This window comes from Tiliqua scincoides, chromosome 1 (genome assembly GCF_035046505.1).
Source record: "Tiliqua scincoides isolate rTilSci1 chromosome 1, rTilSci1.hap2, whole genome shotgun sequence".
Lineage (NCBI taxonomy): Eukaryota > Metazoa > Chordata > Lepidosauria > Squamata > Scincidae > Tiliqua > Tiliqua scincoides.
The window spans coordinates 241,613,601-241,635,067 of NC_089821.1; the positions used below are offsets into that span (position 1 = coordinate 241,613,601).

The 21,467-nt window shown below is 43.4% G+C and overlaps 1 protein-coding gene across 1 annotated transcript in view; it reads left to right on the forward strand.

Moving 5' to 3' along the window:
* Positions 1-12,800: 12,800 nt before the first annotated feature.
* DNAH8 (dynein axonemal heavy chain 8) overlaps positions 12,801-21,467 on the forward strand; it is a 188,528-nt gene continuing 179,861 nt past the window's right edge. The window contains exons 1-6 of the mRNA XM_066623193.1: positions 12,801-12,923; positions 13,649-13,838; positions 16,207-16,370; positions 17,571-17,747; positions 18,366-18,479; positions 19,950-20,057. Of these exons, the coding sequence (XP_066479290.1) occupies positions 12,816-12,923; positions 13,649-13,838; positions 16,207-16,370; positions 17,571-17,747; positions 18,366-18,479; positions 19,950-20,057 (861 nt within the window). The 5' untranslated portion in view covers positions 12,801-12,815. The remainder of the gene's footprint in view (positions 12,924-13,648; positions 13,839-16,206; positions 16,371-17,570; positions 17,748-18,365; positions 18,480-19,949; positions 20,058-21,467) is intronic.

Sequence of the window (21,467 nt, forward strand, 5' to 3'; positions counted from 1 at the left end):
CTGCAGTGCCAAAATGGCTACTGTGACATCCAATGTGCACTGCGCAGCCCGTGGCAGCTCCTTGAGGGAAGGGGACTTTCATCCCCTTCCCCTGGGTAAGGAAGTAGCCCTGCAATGGGGCTACTGGATTATATAGCAGCTCTTGAGCCAGCACAGAACTGAAGGGTCCTGTGTCAGACCATGAGGCCCAACACAGGTCTCAGGATCCAGTGGAGCTGAGCACCGGTCCCATATCCTCCTGCCCTTCTCCTTCCCCCTGCCATGCCTCCTCCTTGCCCCCTATCCGCCTCCCCCCAAGCCAGAACGCCTCCTCCCTGCCTCCCCCCATGCTCCCACTCACCTCTCCGCCACCCAGCAGCTTGAGCGAGCCCAGCGCTGGAGCTTCTGACAATGCACACTGGTATGCCAGGCTTAGGATCAGGTCCTTAAACTGGCAGTCATGTTGGGCTGGAAAGGATTCCAGAATGAAACTTTGAAGAGTTTTGGCTACCAAAAAATATAAACAATACAGAGCTGCATAAATCAAGGGTCTGATTCAGTATAAGGCTGTTGGGTTTTTTCCCCCTCTGCAGTTTAAAACCAGTTTCCCCCCCCCCCATAGCAATTCAATGCTATGTTCAATTCTGTTGGTTTAAGTTGCTATCTTCTCAATGTTTTAGTGTTTCTTCTTTGTGTTTGGCAGCATTGGGTTCATTGTAGTAGTTCATTCAAGTAGCATGCAAATCTTAGATGGCTCCTGTAAGTTTAATTCAAGTGGTTGACTATGTAATTGTGCTCTTTGGAGGGGCATGTTTTAGGCCTGTGGCTATGTCTGCTGACAACCACAATCGTAAAACACATATATACCACCTATATGATAGTGATTATACTTGATAAAAATGCTTAAAATTGATTAAAATTTTAATTTAGAATAAGAACACATAAAACACAGCTTTCAGCCCCTTTTTTAGGGTAACACTGCCATCCATGAAACAATAAAACTGTTTTAGACTGCCTCTAGTGATTATGCACACTTTTAAATGGCAATCCTATATACACTTTCCTGGGAGTAAGTAAGCGCATTGAATACTTACTTCTGAGTAGACATGCACTGTTAATTGACTTATAAGAAGAAATCTTTACCCTGTGTGTCTGAAATTTGAGAAGGCCCTTTAGAGGGATTGTAGAGTGATTAAAAATTTAATTCCAGTACAATGGAAATACAAATTTTAAAAGCAAAAATGAAGATAAATGAACATGTTATTTATTTTCTTACCCCCTGGTCTATCATGTTTGTGTATCCTGTATCAGAAATATTATTAATTTAAAATTGAATTATATAATTAAACTGAAAAACGTCATCTGTCAACAAATGAAGACTAAAATTTCTAATGGCACTGTCACTTATATGTAATGGTTGCTGTGTAATTATTATGTTTTGAACTTAGCATTGCTGGTTTTTCACATATGTTGGGTCAAAGCCAAATATTACAGTTTGTAGCAACAGTGCCTTTTATCTGATATTACACAATCCATGTTTGGTATGGTGTTGGTAAAATCAAACACACCATTACATTAATCCCTGGGAGACATTCTGTGTTTTAATTTTCTTCACTTTGCCAAGGATGTGATTCACCCACCATTGAAATGTGTAATAAACACATTAATGCCACTCCCATGTCTGATTCAGTAACAGCCCCACAGACCTTTGTTTTTCTTTCTTTGTACATTTGGTGGAAGATATTAAAGGAAACTGCAATTATAGCTAAAAGTGATTGATGTGGATGCATATAGGTAGGTTTGGAAGACTTAGGGCGCAATCCTATCCTGCGCTGGAACAGGCAAGCCAGGAGGCTTGCGCTGTATCCAGCGCAGGATAGTGGCCATAAGCAGCTCAGCCAGAGGTAAACAGAAACATTTCCGCTTACCTCTGGGTGGGGCTGCTAGCCCTATGGGTCTCCTCAGACTTGTGCCACCTCTTGAGGTAACACAAGTTCGAGGAGAGCGGAGCGACATGCAGCCGCTCCATTCTCCCTGGGAATGGGGGTTGGAATCAGGCATAACTGCCAGATCCCAGCCCCGCCTCCCACTCTCCGCCCAACTGCCGCCAGGGCCGTCCACTGCCCTCCTTCCCCCGCCCAGGAACACCTCCCTCCCACCTATCTTGTCTGCTTGCATTGGTCCAGTTAGGCCGACACAAGTCCAAGAGAGGAAGCTGTTGTGGAGCCTTCAAGGAAAGGCTTCCTCTCAAGGAGGTGCACATTTGCAACACTCCTGGGCCGGTGCAAGGGACTTGCGTCAGCCCAAGGACGCCTCTGGATTCCCGAGGGGAGGGGGAGGAGCTGCTTGCATGCTACAAGAAGGCTTTCTGCAAAACTTAGTGCACCATCCCCCCTCTAGCGACGCCTCTGTCTGGATTGCGCCCTTAGGGGTACACATAAGATGAGTTTTTTTTGCTAGAAGTACTCATCTGAAAATATTTTATAACAATGATTATAAGGTATTTGAGTAGTTTACAACTCTCTTCCTGTCAAACTACCAGAACCACATGTGGGGCTGTCAGAACACATGTGGCAGAAATGGAAACATATCACTGTAAACTCGAGGTTAGAAGTCACAACCCTGAAGTGATTTGGGGTAGCATGTGATCCCTCTAGAAACTCCCCCAGCGCTCTGGATCAACAGAAAGGAGTTTTAGAGCTTTGGGACCAATGGTGGGTTGGGTAATTTATTTATTTATTTATTTTTATTTTATTAATTTATACCCCGCCTTTTTGCCCAACGGGCACACAAGGCGGCTTACAACACTTTAAAAATACAACATTAAAAACAATCATTAAAAACAATTTACAATAATTAAAAAATAATTGCCCATAGGGCATCATTTCTCTTGCCTTTCCAAAAGTGACTTGGGGTGCCAGGTGATCCCACTGGAAATGCCCCCTCCAGTGTCCTGCACAAATTGGAAGGCTTTTCAGACCCCTGGGACTGATGATGTGGCTGGATGGGGCATTCAACAGATTTCTAAGAACATGCACTGACATGTCTGGACAACTGGAAAGATGACCCCTTTAGGAGCCTCCCCCAGCACCCTGGACCAATAGGAATGTGGTTTCAGACCCTTAGAACCACTGACATGGTTGGATGGGGCTTTCTAAAAACATGCCCCTACATGTCTGAACAAGTGACCGAATAAGTGGAAAGGTATTTGGAGAGGGCAAAAACTCACTGTATTTGGGCACAATCCTAACCAGGTCTACTCAGAAGTAAGTACTATTTTGTTCAATGGGGCTTACTCTCAGGAAAGTATGGTTAGGATTGCAGCCTTTGTAAACTACTTACTGTATTTGTTTTATTATATTAACAAGCAAGTTGTGTGCAAACTGTAGGATTTAAAATGGAGGAAGCACCAGAAGATAACCCTCAATCACCAGGAGTTCCTGCAGATGCTGCCCCTGAGCCTGATGAACCCCAGGACTCTGCCCCTGAGCCTGTTCAACCCCAGGACTCTGCCCCTGAGCCTGCTGAGCCCCAGGACTCTGCCCCTGAGCCTGGTGCACCAGAGGAGAATGTTCCGCCTAGCTCACCTCCACCAGAGGTTAAAGTTCCTCCCACAGATGATGGAGAACACATACCAGAAATTATAGAGCCTCCAGAAATTATAGAGCCTCCAGAAATTGTAGAACCTCCAGCAGAGGACATGGAATCTCTTCCACTGCCTGAAGAAGAAGCAGGAGGTTCTGATCGTTCTCGACTTAGATCCACTACCCGTACATCTGCAGAAGTCTCAGGCCGCAGGACGTCTAAATTCCGCCGGAGTACCAGTGGAGTCCAGTCCCTGCAGGAAACTCTGAAAGAAAAACAGGTCTGTACTCAGACAATAATTTGCAATTAAATTGCATGTTCCCAAACATTAAGTAAACTCTGAAATTGTCTTATTACTAGTAACATTTCAGCACAGTGTTGCCCTGACACGAAGAATCCAAGGCCTTTTCAGATAGTCTTTTGGATCCCACTCAAACGAGTTTATGTGGCCCCACTCTTCCATCAGACACTGGTTGCTTGTGTGCTTGGTCCTTTATGTTTGAATCTGACAAACATTGCTTCAGCTTAGCAGTTCTTAGGATTAGCTGAAACCCTCACAGAGATGGCTGAAAGTACAGTCTCTGTTTTTCCCCAGAAAAATTTGCGCCTTATTGGGGTTCCCACCCCAGAGCTAACAGGTCAGGCGACTAAACCTTAACAGTTTATAACTACCAGTGCAATCCTAACCAACTTTCCGGTTCTGCTTCAACTGTGCCAATGGGGCACATGCTGTATTTTGTGATGGGGAGGCAGTCATGGCAGCCTCCTCAGGGTAAGGGAATGTTTGTCCATCGTTAATCACAGCTAGCATACCCAAACTCTATTCTTTATTACAATGGATTGTTGTGATCATGAGTCAGTGATGGTCAAGTGAATTGCTGGGGTGGCACTCGCTGTGACACCTCAAGGCATTCTGGAGGCTACCCAGAAGCTGCAGTGCCTGTGCAATCACAGCAGAGGCTGAGCTGCCACTGTGTAGCTCTAGTCTCTCCTTGTATAGTAACAAGCACGAATCTTTTACTATACAGGGAGAACAGAGCTTACAGCAGTGAGAGGTCAGCCTTCCCTGGGATTGCACAACCACTCAGAAACTGGGTGGAATGTGTGTGCAGTCACCTCCCCTGTTTCTCAGGGGTTGAACAATCACAGGGGAGGTTGAGTTATCACTGCTGCAAGCTCTAGTCTCTCTCTGTAATAGTAACAGGCACATGAGTAGCCTGTAATTGGAGTATGACAGGACATGTGAACCTCTACCTCCTCTGACTGCACATCTCTGCCATGAGTGCCATTCTCCTTCCATAAAGAGGAGGATTTAGGATTTTGGAATGCAAGGTTAGGCTGCAGCCCAGTTTGAATATTTTTTATGTTTTCAGAGAAAAAGATTAATCAAGGATTTCTCATATATACTAGAGAAAGTATAAGGTTAAGTTTCAAACTTCATAAGATGTAGCAGCGCAGGATGCTGCTCTGGGGAGCACCCAAGGCTTCTGAGGGCCTTGGTGCTTGGTGGGAGACACACAAGACTGTATCTTGTGGCCTGATGGGAGACTGCTAAAAGCAGAAGCACTCTGAGGGTTTGAAAGTTAGATCTCGAGGCAGCAAAGAGTTATAGCAATGAATACAACAGACATGTATAGTAGCGAGATGCAGAAAGAAGGCCAGATGCAGAAGAAGAAGCTTCTGAGATTCAGCCTTTTCTGCCTTTTATTCCTTCTCCAAACATTACACAACAGGCTGGAGTTTTCCATTCTCTCATCTTGTTTACAATACTAACCCATGAGTCAATAGTCTGTGTAATAGGGACTTTTCTAAGAGAAGACTCACACTGGCTGTAACCAGTAGTCCTCAAAAGCTTAACCACAATACATTACTAGATATGATTCTCTATAACAGGGGTGCCCAAACCCCGGCCCGGGGGCCACTTGCGGCCCTCGAGGTCTCTTAATGCGGCCCTCAGGGAACCCCCAGTCTCCAATGAGCCTCTGGCCCTCCGGAGATTTGTTGAAGCCCGTACTGGCCCAACGCAACTTCTCTCAGAATGGCGGCGACTGTTTGACCTCTCATGTGAGCTGTGGGATGAGGGCTCCCTCCACTACTTGCTCTTTCACATCTGTGATGCAGCAGCGGCAGCAAAGGAAAGGCCAGCCTTGCTTTGTGCAAGGCCTTTTATAGGCATTGAGCTATTGCAAGACCTTCATTCGTTCATATAAGTTCATCTTTAATATATTCATTTATGTAAACTTATGTAAATTTATTCAAATTTTAAATGTAAATTAATTCTTTTTTTCCCCGGCCCCCGACACAGTGTCAGAGAGCTGATGTGGCCCTCCTGCCAAAAACTTTGGACACCCTTGCTCTATAACATCCTGTGTTTACAGGCTCTGGGCGAAGACACTCAGCGTATCCTCAAGGCCAAGAGTGTGCTCTTGTTCAGATGCAGGTGTGCCTGCGTCATTATTGCCAAATACTGCTAAAGCATCTTAAAGCCCAGCGCCTGTGTATTCTATATTTACTACAATAAGAGCTTCAAATAGATGTAATTGCAGTATTTCACTCTTTTAAATACACTGTTGTATTTTCTATCTAAGGCACGATATAAAGAAGCAAGAGAAGGCCGAAAAATGAAAGTTAATTCTGCATATAAATATATATTTGAAATACTGTCAGACAATCTTGGTCTGGACACTGTAACTGTAGAAGAACTAATTTTGGATTGTCCATCGGTGAGTCTGCTTTGTGGCTGTTTTATAATTTTTTTTAAATCTTGCTTACCGAGATACTGACAGCTAAATTCTGAACTCTTTAATGCTGACATATAAACCTCTAGTGCAGCTTGAGTATGAATATTGCACAATACCAGTAGCTGTACTCTAGACAACCCATCTTGTTCCCTTTGGATTTTTCCCTATTTCCCTTTGGTCACCAGTCTACTCAGCGAATGCAACTGTGAGGAATCTAGGATAGCCCATTGGAGACCACCTTCAGATTGGAGACAGTGGTTTGCACTCATGTATAACGGTGTGGAATCCTAGAGAGTTACCATACAAGAAGGGTCCTTGTAATGCCTTCCTCATAAAATGCATAGTGATACAGCTGTGACTTTGCTGCTGAGGTATTTGGACAGAGCCTAGATGCCTTAATGCTAACAGATTTATTGTGAGTCCAGTCCTATCCTTTCTCCCAGTGGTGCAGCTGTGCTGAAAAGGAGCATGCTGTACCCAGTGGGGGGAACAGGTCTGAAGGCTTCAGAGAGGAACAGAGATTTAAATCCCCTCACCCCTCCATAAGCTTCCTCTTCTGTGATGGGGCTCCTTGGACCTGAGTCAACTCTTCCACTGCCACAAGTCTGAGAAAGGGGTAAAAAGGCTGCTGATGGTCCCTGTCCCTCCCTATCTCTTGGTGCTGCCTTACTTGGTCTGGTGGCTGCAATGGGACCTGGTGATGGACAGTCAGTGCTGCACATCATGTGGCAGCACTCTCAAATGGCCATTGATAGAGCTCTCTGCACACTGTCAGTGGCCATTTTGCAACAGCAGAACAGAGTTCTGCTGTCACAAAGCACTACAGCCATCAGGATTGGGCTGTGTGATACTCAAGACTACTTCTCAGAATAAATGAGGTGTTGCAACCCTGTTGGATCAGACCAAAGGGCTATCTAGTCCAGCATTCTGTTTAGAGGACACTTGGCTGAACAGGTGCCTCTGGAAAGAAAGCCGACAAACAGGAAATGAAGGCAGCAGCCCTGCTGTTGCTTCCTTGCAAATGGTATTCAAAGGCATACTGCCTCTGAACCTAGAGGTAGCATATAGACATAGTGATTAGTAGCCGTGGATGGATTTGACCCCCATTAATTTTTTAATCCACTTTTAAAGCCATCTAAGCAGTGGCCGTCACCACATCTTTTGGCAGCAAATTCCATAATTAATTATTGTACTTAGTATTTGTACACATATGCATAAACATACAGGAAACATTTAAACAGTGGGGCCAAAAAATAATGAAATGCAAGCAGCCTGGTCAGTGCAAATCTTAAATGTATACAAGATAAGCACAATGCCTATTCACAACAGCAGTAATTGTCAATAACCCCATCTTCCTAGCCATGCTATGTTAATTGAACACGTGTACTGGGAGAGAAAACCACTGTCCTGACTGAGCCCTAGGCAAATGGAATCAAGCATCAATACATTCTTATTCAGCAATTCATTCTTGAGGCTGGAGAATGCTGACTTCAGATAAGCAGTTGTGCCCTGGAAGACCGAAATGTTCTCCAGCTCAGTTCTGAATGTCTGAAATGTTGATGTCAGATTTGTGTCCTTTCTTAGTCTTGCTTAGAAGCAGCATTTGTTGACAGGGGTGGTTCAAGGTAGCATGCTGCTCAAATCCTGCTACCCACTCCCTAAATTTTGCCACCCACTCCAGCCATTGCATACTCCCATCTTTGCACAGTCACCTCACTGTCTTATTCCTGTTTGTGTGGAATCTGCAGCTCTGTTGGTGCTTCTTATAAAATGGCTGCTGAAGAGGATGCTAGGAGCAGTTTCCGTCAGCCACTTTACAAGAAGTGGTGGCAGAGCTATAGGCTCTGCATGAGGAGATAAGCCCTCCTGTCCCCTTCAAGGAAAGTACCTTCTTTGCTCCCCTTATGTTAGGAGCCTGCAGCTCCATGCAGCTTTCTGTAAAGTGGTGGCAGGCTCCACATGAGGAGGTAAATCCTCCCATTCTCATTCTTGTCTTATGTGCTCAGTGTGCAAGAATCTTGCAGCTAGATGAGTATGAGGCAGCTGGTTGGAGCCACTGTGTGAGGTGGTAAGTAAGCACAGGTTACAAGCACTCCTTAGACTAGCTTGCTACATTTCCCAGACCGCCACCTGAGATGGCCTCATGGCTAGGGTGGTCCTGGGTGAGGACAGGCAAAAGAAATATCTCTTTACTCAGTGTGTGGTCAGTCTGTGGAACTCCTTGCCACAGGATGTGGTGACGGCATCTGGCCTGGATACCTTTAAAAGGGGATTGGACAAGTTTCTGGAGGAAAAATCCATTATGGGTTACAAGCCGTGATGTGTATGTGCAACCTCCTGATTTTAGAAATGGGCTATGTCAGAATGCCAGATGCAAGGGAGGGCACCAGGATGCAGGTCTCTTGTTATCTGGTGTGCTCCCTGGGGCATTTGGTGGGCCGCTGTGAGATACAGGAAGCTGGACTAGATGGGCCTATGGCCTGATCCAGTGGGGCTGTTCTTATGTGATAGCATATATCATGATAAAGAAGGAGTGAAAGATTAAGCCCCTGATTTGGCCTTGTAAAATTGTTGCCTAACAGACATGGGGTCAGGATTAGCATTTGGGATTCTTGTAGGGCCTCGTCCCTAGGTCAGTGATTTTCAATCTTTTCCATCTCATGGCACCAAAAAGGGCTGTTATGTTTTAAGGGGAATTATTATATTACCCTTTTGGAAACTTCAGGATCGCAGGCTGGATAACAAAACAGCGTAATGCAGAGAAAATCCCTTGTTTAGCTTAAAGAGGAGACTGGGAGAAAGATAACTTTCAATCAAAGATTATATTTTTATTACAAAAACACAGGTATACATAATGCACATGGAAAATGGTAAGTATATGTTTCTTGGTTCCTAGTACTTGGATCCTGTGTACCTAACTTTATGGTAGTTGCATGTGCCGTGTATTTGGTGCATCCGAGAAGGAATCAGAAAAGGATAGGTTGCAGGGAAGGATTTTAGGGGTCCCTTAATCTGCCTAACCCAGTTGCTAACTAAGATGGGGAGAGAAGGGAGGAATAGATGGGGAAGAAGGGAAAGAGTTTCAGAAACGCAGGATAGTTACCTGTCCTTGGGAGCAGATGGATGGGGGGGGTGGAGAGTCCTATCAAGGACCCTCACAACACCAATGTGCTGTGTCCCTGAAGGGGGGGGGAGCCCAGAGAGAGCGACCATGTGGCCGGAGCTTTCTCTTAAAGGGTTGTGGCTGACCTGAAATGACCCGGATGTGGCCTCCTGGATGCGCATGCTCAGTACACACAGTGGAACATGTGGAGCAAGCAAGAGAAACTGGAGGCTCAGCTATCTGCCATGGCTGACCCTGGGGGAGGGGGGGGGTAGCTTGCTTCCTGTTGCTACTGGACTTTGGAGTCTGGATGTAGCTTAATGGCTATGATTTAGTTAACAATAGGAGAAACTTAAGCAACGATTTAGGTGGAGGCTAGGTATTTAGACTTTGCTACTAAAGTCTTCCTCCCTTAAGGTGTTTGCATATGCAGTGATTGGATCAGGAGGCACAGTGATTAGGTTAAAACAATACACATTTTTAGGGGACATTTAGGAGAATAGGAGACATTTGCTTGTCCCTATAGAACTAGGTGATCTGTAGCCATGTGCTTGTGACTTGACTTGGCTGTGGCCAGTATGTTGAGGTCTTGCCTACATAATATTTTAGTCCAAAATACATAACCAGATATAAAAATCACAACTTAAAAGGAAAAAGGGGATTTTCACGTAACACTATTAACAAATGATGCTCTCTCAAACTCCTGTGGCACACCTGCAGACCATCCATGGCATACCAGTTTTCCATGGCACAGTGGTTGAAAATGGCTGCCCTAGGTTTTGCTATTAAATGCTTTATCATTGTTGCTCGGTAGCTATGTTAGATTAGGGTGTAAGCAAGGGTGTAAGCCTGAAAGCCAGGAGTAGTGGCTACAGACACAGTATAGAAGCAGTTTTCCCTTTGAACCCTCTTCTGTAACATTACGGCGTGTTTAAATTATTTCAAAATAAAAACAATGCTATATTTTAAAGTGAATAATAGACTTTTTAATAAGGGAAGATTAGAATCCTGCATATGATAAAGTAATTGTTACAATTGAAAAGAAACAGAAAATATCTGTGTATCCATGCAACTCTTTGGTAACTGTCATGGAATAATCTCCAGTTAAGCAAAGCTGCTTTCTTTTAAAGAAAAGTAAGGTATTATTTGGGAAAAATATTGATGTTGAGTGATCTTTTTTATTTTAACAGTTAAAGGGATTTGATAGCTTCTTTTCCAAAGGAGGTAACAGGACACTGAAGTTCATATATCAGGAGGGAGAAGCTCCTGGTGTAGGTAAATATAAAAAATTTAATCTATTATTGATTATATTTCAGCTTCAGAGGTTGAGAAGTCATGTTTTATTCAATTGCTCCTAATTACACTGGGTAATCTAAATTAATAAACCTCAGTTAATCAGGGGGGTGAATGAAGAATTTGTGGGAAACAAACCATTAGGTTTTAATAAATACACATGGAAATATTTTGAATCTTGATTAATATTTGAACTTGATTCATATTCACATTTGAATATGTGAATATTAATATTCAGAAATGAATATCTGGTAGCCAGCAACATTAATTCATTTCTTTATTTACAACACAAGGTCCAATTCTATTGGGCCACAGTGTTGGCACTGTGCTCTAGCTCCAATGATAAGTGTTGTAAATGTGCCATAAAGTATGTTTCCAGCACAACAGGAGAAGGCAGTGCCGTCACTGGGCCAACACCAGTTAGCGCTAGGTCCAGTGCCAGAAGAATGCCGCCTGAAAGTGGTAAGACTGCTGGGTGGCAGTGCAGGCTTTCAGGGCAGGAGGGAGGTGTTCCAAGGTGGGGGAGGGTGTTCTAGGGCAGGGGTTGGGTGGGGTTTGGAGAGGAAGTGGCCCAGGAGGGTGTGTGATCCTATCCTCTGCAGGATCCTATCCTCTGTGTCAGGCTGCAAAGCCTAACACAGAGCTTCTCCAGTCTGTGCTGGCAAAATGGCCAGCGCAGACTTAAGAAAGCCCATTGTGGGGCCTGCAATCTTACTTGGGGGAAGAGGACTAACGTCCTCTTCCCCCAAGGAGACCTCCAGCAGCTTCTGGGCACCTGCAGGATGCAGCGGTTGCCATTTTGGCACCTTCATTCCTCCAGGTGTTGGGAAGCTTAAGATTGGGTTACCCGATACAGCCCTTCTTGTCTAGCTAAGGTCCTCAAGGTGAGTCATATGAAAATTATAACAAAACAGTAAGAAACTTACAAAAATCAGCAACATTAGAATGAATCTATGAGCATTAACAATAGAAGCCACCACCCCTGCCCTTCCCCCACCCTTACCAAATCCCTCTACTGCTTGGTGTCGAGCTTACTGCTGTGGCTCTCCTGGGTCCTGCACTGGCACCAGTAGAAAGGTACTGGACTTCTTGCCAGTGCTACTAACTCCAACATTGTCACAATATGCTTTATGGCACGTTTGCTTCAGTCTCCACCAACAGAGTGCTCACTTCATGTGAAGCACTTTGATTTTGAGTTGTCTTCCACATTTCCTGCATTCACACAAATCAGTCAACCTCAGTATTCCAAAAACAAATACTTCATGGGCTGCGCTGGAAGTCAGATGCATCACCTATTTCTGCAGGCCTCATAACATTTACCTATACCAGTGGGACTCATACTTCTAGGGAGTAAAACTCCTGAGATAAGTTTTTGTGGCAGCAATGCGATCCCCAGGATCATGCTGCTGTGGGGAAGGGGAGGGCTTTCTTTAAACTGAACCTATCTGCTGCTAGGGTCCTGGGGTTGCAGGGAGCCCTGCAAGCCCTCTGCAGGGCTCCCTGCAGCTTGTAGAGTGAAAATAACAATTGTGACCCTCTTCTGGTTTTGCAGTCCCAACCCAGAAGTGGGTCGTGATCACTTTTATCACTTTCTACAAGCTGAGGGGAGCCCTGCAGAGGGCTCTGCAGTGTACCCGCACTCCCAGGACGCTGGCAGCAGGTAGGTTTGGTTTAAAGAAGCCCCCCCTTCCCTGCAGCAGTGCAATCCTGGGGATTGTGTGCGAACCTGGGGATTGTGTTTCCTTTTCTTCTTAATGGGAAAGAGGCAGTGTTTTCCAGGCTGGTGGGTCGTGACCCCCCAGCTTTGCGACCCACCAGTTTGAGGACCACTGACTTACACACCTTCATAAAGATATTCTAGCCCTTATGGGGCCAGTTACTTCAGTATAAATCAAAGCACCTGTTATGGGGAAATAACTTGTGAAAAGGATTGCAGTATAGCAGGATGGGCTTGTTCGGTTCCCCAAATGCAGGATGCCACTTTAACTCCAGTGACTCAATGCACTCTCCCAACTCGCATCTTTTTAGGGGATACCAGTGAAATTTTTTCAAATGTATTTGTTTTATTTTCAGAATGCGGTAGAGCAATTCCAGGAGTGCTAAAAGGAGCTAAAATGATGAAATTGTATGTAGATGACTCACCAGACAAATTCAAGGGATTATGCTTATTTTTTGTACGTGCTAGGAATGATCTGGCTGTGAACATTAAAACAATGCACGAGGTATTGTTCTTCTCCCCGTTGTTGTGAATGAAACACCCAACATTATTAAAGACAATGTCAGTGGTAGGGAGAGGACCCTTACATTTCTTAGACCCCTGCGTGGATACAGTATGTTTCCATGTACAGATCACAGTGATGTCCCCCTCAGTGGAGTGTCATACCTTGATCAAACTCCAAGACAGGTCAAAGCTGGGGAAGTCCGGTTCTGCTGTAGGCAGACATGATCACAGATGGACCAGAGTCAGGTACCAGATCAGGTGGGTGAGTTTCAAAGGGTCTAAGAAGTGGTCTGGATAGGTCAGTAATCCAAGGCAGGACACTCTATGTCACTATTCAGTGAGATGAGTTGCTCGAACTAACCTAGATGTAGGGATTTTATAGCTTGTAGCATCAGCTGATGGTGCACAAGCTGGTACTGCAGCCTAGAATCTGTAGTACTGACTTCCTGTGAATCTTTAAGTCACAGAGCCTAATCTACCTGGCTTGCTGAATGACCACAGTACTGGTGGTGCAAGAGATAAGGCACCAGAGACTGGCTACTGGAATCAAAGCCAACCGTGCTGGCCAGTCAATGTTAAGGATGGGGGGAAGGTTCACTTCTGGTTACAAACTGGCTTTCATAGGAAGAAGGAATAATTAGACTTTTTTCAGTCTGATAAAGACTGTTGCAGAACTGATTTTTATGGTCTTAACTTCTAATATCTATCCTAATCTTCCATTTTTAGGAGACGTACTTTTCAGTAATGGATGGAAGTAATGGTCTCCTGCTTGGGATCAGGAATGTTCTTTCAAAAATTTTTCTGCCAGCTGTCCTTGCAACAAGTAACTGGGGTACTTTAAATCAAACCAAACAAGGAGAGGTTGAAAAACAGAGTTTTACTGAAACTATAAACAGATATCTTGCATTTTTGGATGGTAAGAACTATGTTGAATTAAGAAGCAATGAGCTCAGCATTACAAATAGTGGATTGATATACTGCACTTAGGGCCCAATCCTTTCCAACTTTCCAGCACCGGTGCAGCCGCAATGCAGCCCCAAGGTAAGAGAACAAATGTTACCATATATTGAAGAGGCCTCTGTGTCTGCCTCCCCAACACAGGAAGCAGTGCATACCCCATTGGCACAGCAGCACTGGCACTGGAAAATTGGATAGGATTGGGCCCTTCCTCTGTATGCATCAAAATAGGTACTCAGGATAATTTGTTGGGGGGGGGTGTAAAGGGGGGCTGTCTGTCTCTGATGGTAATTGCTAGAATTCCCCCCCCCCATGCAGCGCATGGCTGAATCCAGTGGCATGGCTGAATCAGCAGTGTGTGTGTGGGAGGGTATTTAGTTAGGATTGGGCTGCCCAAAATGCACTGATAATGAGTGCTCAGAAGTTTTTTAAGTCATTCTTTGACAGTGCAATCCAGAAAATACTTGAGCCAGATTTAGTGCAGCTACTAGAGTGCATGAACACCTACTAGATGAAAGTGATTTGCGGATTGAATTGTCAAATTATTCTTTTTCTGTGTAATGTAAGGCTAGAAACTACACTGACAAAAGATCCTCTTTCCAAATTTTTTCTTTCCAAATGCTTTCAGCCTTCAGGTATCCTAAGCAATGGTCTAAGATAGTACATGGTCTAAGATAGTACTCCATAGAGGGAAGCACTTTTACAGTAGCAGCAAGTGAAAGATAATTTCCTCCACCCCAATATCACTTTGGTGTTTTTATTTATTTAAAGCATGGTATGTTGATTTTCTGCCAATTGCATTCAAAGTGTGATACAAAGAATAAAGCCCGTGTATTAGGTATGATGAAGTGGTGGAATGCAGGGAGGTGAGAGGGCGATGGATTCGGGGTGCCCTTCACCTTCAGTCTGCCACTTCCACCATCCAGCCTGCCACAGAGTAACACTGATCGTCCATGTCCTCACCTTACTCCTGACACAATCTCTTCAAACATGGAAGTGTAGGATTTCTGGTTTGATTTACAGAGACCATACAAACAATGGAACTCCTTCATTTGCACAGTTCCTTTAAATCAAAGCAGAGGTCCTGCACTTCTGCAACTGAAGAAACTGCATGAGGGGTGCAGTAAGCAGCTGCATTTTCTATGCAGAAGTGACAGGCCTGAGGCAGACCTGTGGAGGCACTGGGTAGTATTCTGAGTTGTGCTTACCCTGATTTAAAAAATAATAATAAAAACATAATACAATGTGCAATGCAAAATACATAACAGCAGTCAGACTGGTATGTGTGCTTTGCTGTCTGGAAGCAGAAGTGGACACAAGAAAGATAGAGAAATCAAGTTCTTCCATGAGGCATCCAGTGGACAAAGGTAGAGTGAGTGGGCAGCAGCATGGCCTTTCAGCTCTCCTGGATAAAATACAGGGCTCCCTGATGATACAGCTGTTAGAAAGGACCTGCACAGATTGTTTAGCTAGAATGCCTGGGATTGCAAACCATCCAGAATTGGCCTGGAGTCTCCAGGAATCAGCATTAATCTCCAGGTGATTTCTGAAAGCAATCCTGGGAATTTTACCAAGGCCGCTAGTATTTCCAATATTATATCATGTTGAGGGGAAAAGACCCCTCCAGAAATAGCTTGAGTCAGAGTTAACCCTAGTCACATTTCCAGCAATAAGTATGTTTGAAAATAATGTTATTAATTTTTCTCAGAAATAAGCCCATTCGGTTCAGTAAGATTTATGCTGTAATCCTATTTTATTCACTGGAAACAAATACCTCTAGCAATGAAGAAAGTTTGGGTGAGATAAGTTAGGAATTCCAGCTATTGAAATGTTTGGGATAGGAAGAGAACCCCGAAGCTATCTGTTCTAAGTAGCTAAGCCTTTCTCCCAAGGGGTATGAGAAATTGTTCCTCCAACCTGGGTCGTGCTCAGGAAACGCCTCTTTTGTAGAATGAAACCACAGTGAGTTGTTTTCTGGTTCTGTATTGCTGGCAAGTCTTGCAAATCAGGAATAAATGAGGATGGTGGTCAGTTCAGATGTGCAGTCCATGAAAGTGTGTTACCTAGAGGTATCAAACTTCTATTTTGATACCCAACTGAGACAATACAGTTTGTGAAAATACAGCCACCCCTTACTCAAATAGGTGTGCCACTACCCCCTCTCAGCCTGGCATGCTATCCCTGCCTTCTCATGGCTACATAAAGACAGAACATCTGAACTGGCCCTGTGTTATTTCAGCTAGAGTGCAAAATATATAAATGTATTCCTGATAAAGGAAGCACCTCAAATCTGAGTGTGCATGTGTATGTTTTGTTATTTGTTTTAGGTGCTAGAGTGAGCATTGAAGGGACTGTTGAACTGAAAAAAATAGATTACATTGACTTTTCTAAACTACAGTCTTTTGAGGAAGTGACAACAGCTGCTGCTAGTCCAGATACCATTCATCAGTTAGAAGATGTGCTTATGATATGGTATAAACAAATTGAACAAGTACGTTCTTTATTGTTCCTAAGCTATAAAGAACCATGAGTTCTATGGTGCAAGTGGTAAGCTGTAAAATAGTGTTTAATGAGCAATACATCTGAGTATGGAGTAAAGATGGACAAAGCGCTACACAAAGTGAATTTGACAGCCACATTCCAACCAGCTGTTTAAAACAACTGCTGTTTTAGAGCCCAATCCTATTCATATCTAAGAGCATAAGAATAATCAATATATTAGCATCAAGTCTAATATATTAAAAATAAAATATTGAAATGAATGGGGAACCACCTGAAATTGGCTTGTGGTTCACCTAGTGGGTCCCGACCCTCAGTCTGAGAAACACTGCATTAGCTTATATGTAAAGTTTTGATTCTTTGCCCCAATGTGCATGACTTTACACTTACTTACATTGAAACATTGAAATCTGCCATTTTGCTGCCCAGTCTCCCAGTTTGGAAGGATCCTTCTGGAGCGCTTCACAATCTCTTCTGGTCTTCACTACTCAGAAAAGTTTGGTGTCATCTGCAAACTTGGCCACCTCACTGCTTAGCCCTGCCTCCAGGTCATTTATGAACAGGTTGAAAAGTACAGGTTCCAGGACAGATCCTGGGGGCACTCCACTTTCTACCACTACTCACCTCTGCTCTCCTACTCAGAAGTAAATCCCATTGTAGCTAATGGGGCTTACTCCCAAATAACTGTGGATAGGATAGCAGCCTTAGAGTCCAATCTTATCCAACTTTCCAGTGCTGATGCAGCTGCAATGCAGCCCCAAGGTAAGGGAACACACATTCCCTTACCTTGGGAAGACCTCCCTGTCTGCAGCTCCACCATAGGATGCAGCACATTACCTGTTGGCATGGCTGCACCAGTGCTGGAAAGTTGGATAGAATTGGGCCCTTAGAAGCCTCATCTGCCAGGTGGAACTTAATTTGACATTTCTTTTCTTTTCTTTTTTTGCATTTGGAATAATTTACATCCATGACCATAAGTATCAATAGAGAGAGCTGGATAAGAAAAGCAATAATGCATGGGTTAAATGGGCAAAGCCTACTTACTCCTGTCATGTCAATGATTAGCTCTTCTGTTTTTGCTGCAGGAAATAGAATATTGATCATAGAACTAATAATGACTACATAGAGCGTTAAATAGCTATAACCAAGTGATAAACTTTTATTATTCACTTAACAACTCCACTGATTACAGGTTTTGATTGAGAGCGAGCAGATGAGAAAGGAAGCTGATGACTCTGGTCCACTGACCGAGCTCGAACACTGGAAGCGAATGTCTGCTAAATTTAATTTTATTATTGAGCAGATCAAGGGGCAAAATTGCAAGGCTGTCATCAACATTCTAAATGTTTCACGCTCCAAAGCTGTAAAGGTAATTCAAAGATGTTCTTTTAATAACTATTTCACTGATATAAGTGTTTGAAGCTCATGGGTGTGTATTACTTTGTTTACTGTCTCCAGGTGCTCTGTCCCATGCTAAGGCTAACAGTACAGCCATGTACTGTACATAAGATCATAAGACTATTAATCCTGTTTAATGAATTTGGCAATAATTGCCATTGCTTGGTTTCATTCTGTTATTACTTACATTAGAATTCTACCTCTACCCCTTAGCTTGCATTGAAAAGGTGGACAGCGTCCCTTTGTTACTGTTGAACTACTATAATGGTTATAATAGAATAATTGCTCTAATTCAACTGTATGATAGAATGATTATTTCCACTAGCAGGGGAGTTTACAAGATCAAGTGCCACACATGGTTCTTGAATGCAGACATTGCATTGAATTCAGTAGTTTCTTTCTTCCAACCAAATTTTTTTCTTGGATGAGTGAAACTTTAGATAAACCATGTGCTACTTTGGAAAATATATATAGTTGTTCACAGTTTATTTGGGAAAATGTGATTTGTGTATAATTAAACTTCTGCTCCACAAATTCTGCTCATTTGATTTATGTTGTCACCCGTATGTTTCACCATTTTTTACTTGAGCTGTGGCGAGAACTGGATGCCAGAATAACAGATACAGCAAATGAATCAAAAGATAATGTGAGATATTTATACACACTTGAAAAAGTTTGCCAGCCACTCTATAACTATGATTTAGTAAGTACAATTTTAAAAATTCTTGTAGTTTCTTTTTACAACGTAGTACATAAAGCAAACGTCTGTAGAATGTATATCAAAAAGCAGTAGATTTGAGCAGAGCATATTTTTAACATAACCCTCAGCCGTATGGAGACCTTATTGCCTTCATGGTAATGAATATTTGTGCCCAGTGTGGGGGGTGGTGGTATTCCCAATCACAGGGAGATTCTCTTTCTGGGCACCATATTCTCTACACATGGAAGGTGGAAGTGGGCTGTGGGAGTGTATCAGCAGAGGGGCAAGGCTTACCAGTGAGGTTTCATCATTCCCACCTTGTGTTCATTCCCATGCAGACAATAACTTTTGCATAGGGTTTGTATCTGTTGTCTTTCACCTCAGAATACCTGACTTTTATGGCTAATCATATAATCAAAATATAATAATGCAGAAAGGCTTTTTGTGAAATGAAGCTGTCTGAGATAAGGAAGAAAGGTAAACATGATACTGTCAGTCAAAATGTTATATTATGTAAAATGGAGAAATACCCTTCCCTGCCCCACAGACATACACTTTAAGCTTTGGCAGGCATACCTATTACTGACGGACACTAATGGGCAAGTAGCTGCAGCAAAAAATTCCCTGAAAGAAAGTAATTTAGGTTATACCCACTTGTAGAGAGACAGGGGACTGAAAATGGTTTACCCCTTGAGATAATGCATGCATTTTCAAACATTTTAATGATCACTCAGGAATTTTCTCCCGCGCCAGTTACACTGCATTGCCATAGTTCACAAGTTTCGCTTTTCCTGCTGTAAATTTCATTACATCCCCTTCAGCTAGCATGGGAGAGAAGATACTCTGCCACTTGCCTACTGCAGATGATTGCTCAGACTGCCTTGTAAACATAGAACAGACAGCTTGAAAATTAACTTTTGCTATCCCTCTAAATACAAAATATACTGCATGTATGGAGGGGGTAGTAAATCATACTTTGAGGGAAAGTAATGCTACTATCATAGAGAAGCAGTTGCATTTGTTCTATCCTCCCCTGAGCTGTTGAATACAACCTTTGCATCCTGTGCGAGGGATAATAGTTGTGTAATCCTGAAACATTAATGTCCTAGGGATGGGAAAGGAATGATGATGACAGGGAGATATTACCACTACCTATTTGGTAAAGGAAAAGGAGTAGGAGTAGGGAGGGTCTGAGTCCTGTTGAATGCATTACACACTTACACAAATGTTCCCTAACATCGAGGAGGCCTCTGTGACCGTCTCCCCAGCAAAGGATGCAGCTCACACCCCATTGGCATGGCTGCACTGGCCCTGGAAAATTGAATAGGATTGGGCCCTTAGAAGATATATCCTGGCACTTCTTCTTTGACGCAATATGCCTGTTCACAAGAAAGAGATCTCCATTCCCTGGTAATAGAAATATCGTGCCTCTCATCACAGATGTATCTAATCTTGTAAAATGTTCTTTTTTAGGTTTCCATGGCCCATGGCATACAAAATTTGATTAATGCTATACGAATGATTCATAGTGTTTCCAGGTATTACAATACTTCTGAGAGGATGACATCCCTGTTTATAAAAGTAAGGCCACTGTGAATAATGATTTACTTATGTAACTTTTAAGGAATAGAAAGATCTCAGACTGCCAACTTACAGAATCCAGTGACATCATTAAGCAGAAAGTGACATCATTAAGCAGATGATGGCCAGAAATAAGCACTTTGTTCCTATGCAGAAACTCATTAACTGTAAAGGACAGAAGAGAAAATGTGCAAATTTTGTCCATATTTTCAAGATATGAGAGAGTCCAGCTATCACGTTGGAAGAGCTCATGTTGTAATGGGGGCAAGATAAATGTCCTCTGGGGGCCACATTCAGCCTGCAGGCCTTATGTTTGACACCCCTGATCTATATCAATGTAGAACTTCTCCTACTGTATCACATGTGGCAGTGAAGCCTAGCAATTTACAGCTTGTATTGGGGGGGAAGGATGAGAGAAATAGAGGGGAGAAGCTCAGCAAGACAGCAGGTGAGTTGGGGAGGAGAGCAAAATGGAGATGGAGACTAGAAAAGGAGAAGTTCTGGATGGGAGAGCTTAAACCCAGCTCATACATTGGGCAGGGAAGGGAAACAGCTCATTGCCTGTTTTTTCCTCTAAGAAAATGTGAACGATCCTCTCTATAACTCCTTTCACAGAATCCAGCTCATGTGATTTCCCTTTTTGGGGGTTGAGAAAGTGAAATTCTATGACAAGACCCCTGTGTACTCCATTGTGGATTATCTAGCTCTCTTGTTCTTTGGGGTGCATGGTGGAGGCAAATGTTTCCCACCTGCTGGCCTCTCTGCTGTCGCCAAGTGTTGCCCACTGGCAGTGAAATGCTGGCTGCAAAGTGCCTGCTGGCAGCGAAGTGCTTTTGCATCAGCAATGCTGGGGCAGCACATGGGCTGTCGGTGCTGCCCCAGCATTGGATCAGGCAGTTACACTGACATTTGAAGCAGTTCCATATTATTATACAGTATGTCAGTGCTAGAGGCTACCTCCTAGTCCAATGCCCTTGGTTCCAAACTGCGTGTACAGGAAGGAGGTAGTGCATTGCATGGGTCTGCTCTACATATTGTACTCCTGCTTAGATTATGTCACTGGTACAGATTGTCTGCTGACTTTGAGACTCCCTGAGTTTGACTTGTGGATGAGCAAAGATCAGTATAGTTGCTCTGTGAGCTGTGGGAATGTGCTGAAAAGTGTGGAGAGCTCATATCCATGATATATGTTAATTATTATACTTTAGGATCCAGTACTGAAGTAACAATATTCCCTTTTACCAAAGGTTGTAGAAATTTGTAGAAAGCCACAGTTTGGTTAGAAAACTATTAGTCAGGTCTCAGGTTCAATTTCTTAAATCTCTGAGCTATGGTGGGAAAGACCCTTATCTGAAACCTTGCCCATCATATACAGAACTGAGGGCCCAATCCTATCCAACTTTCCAGCAC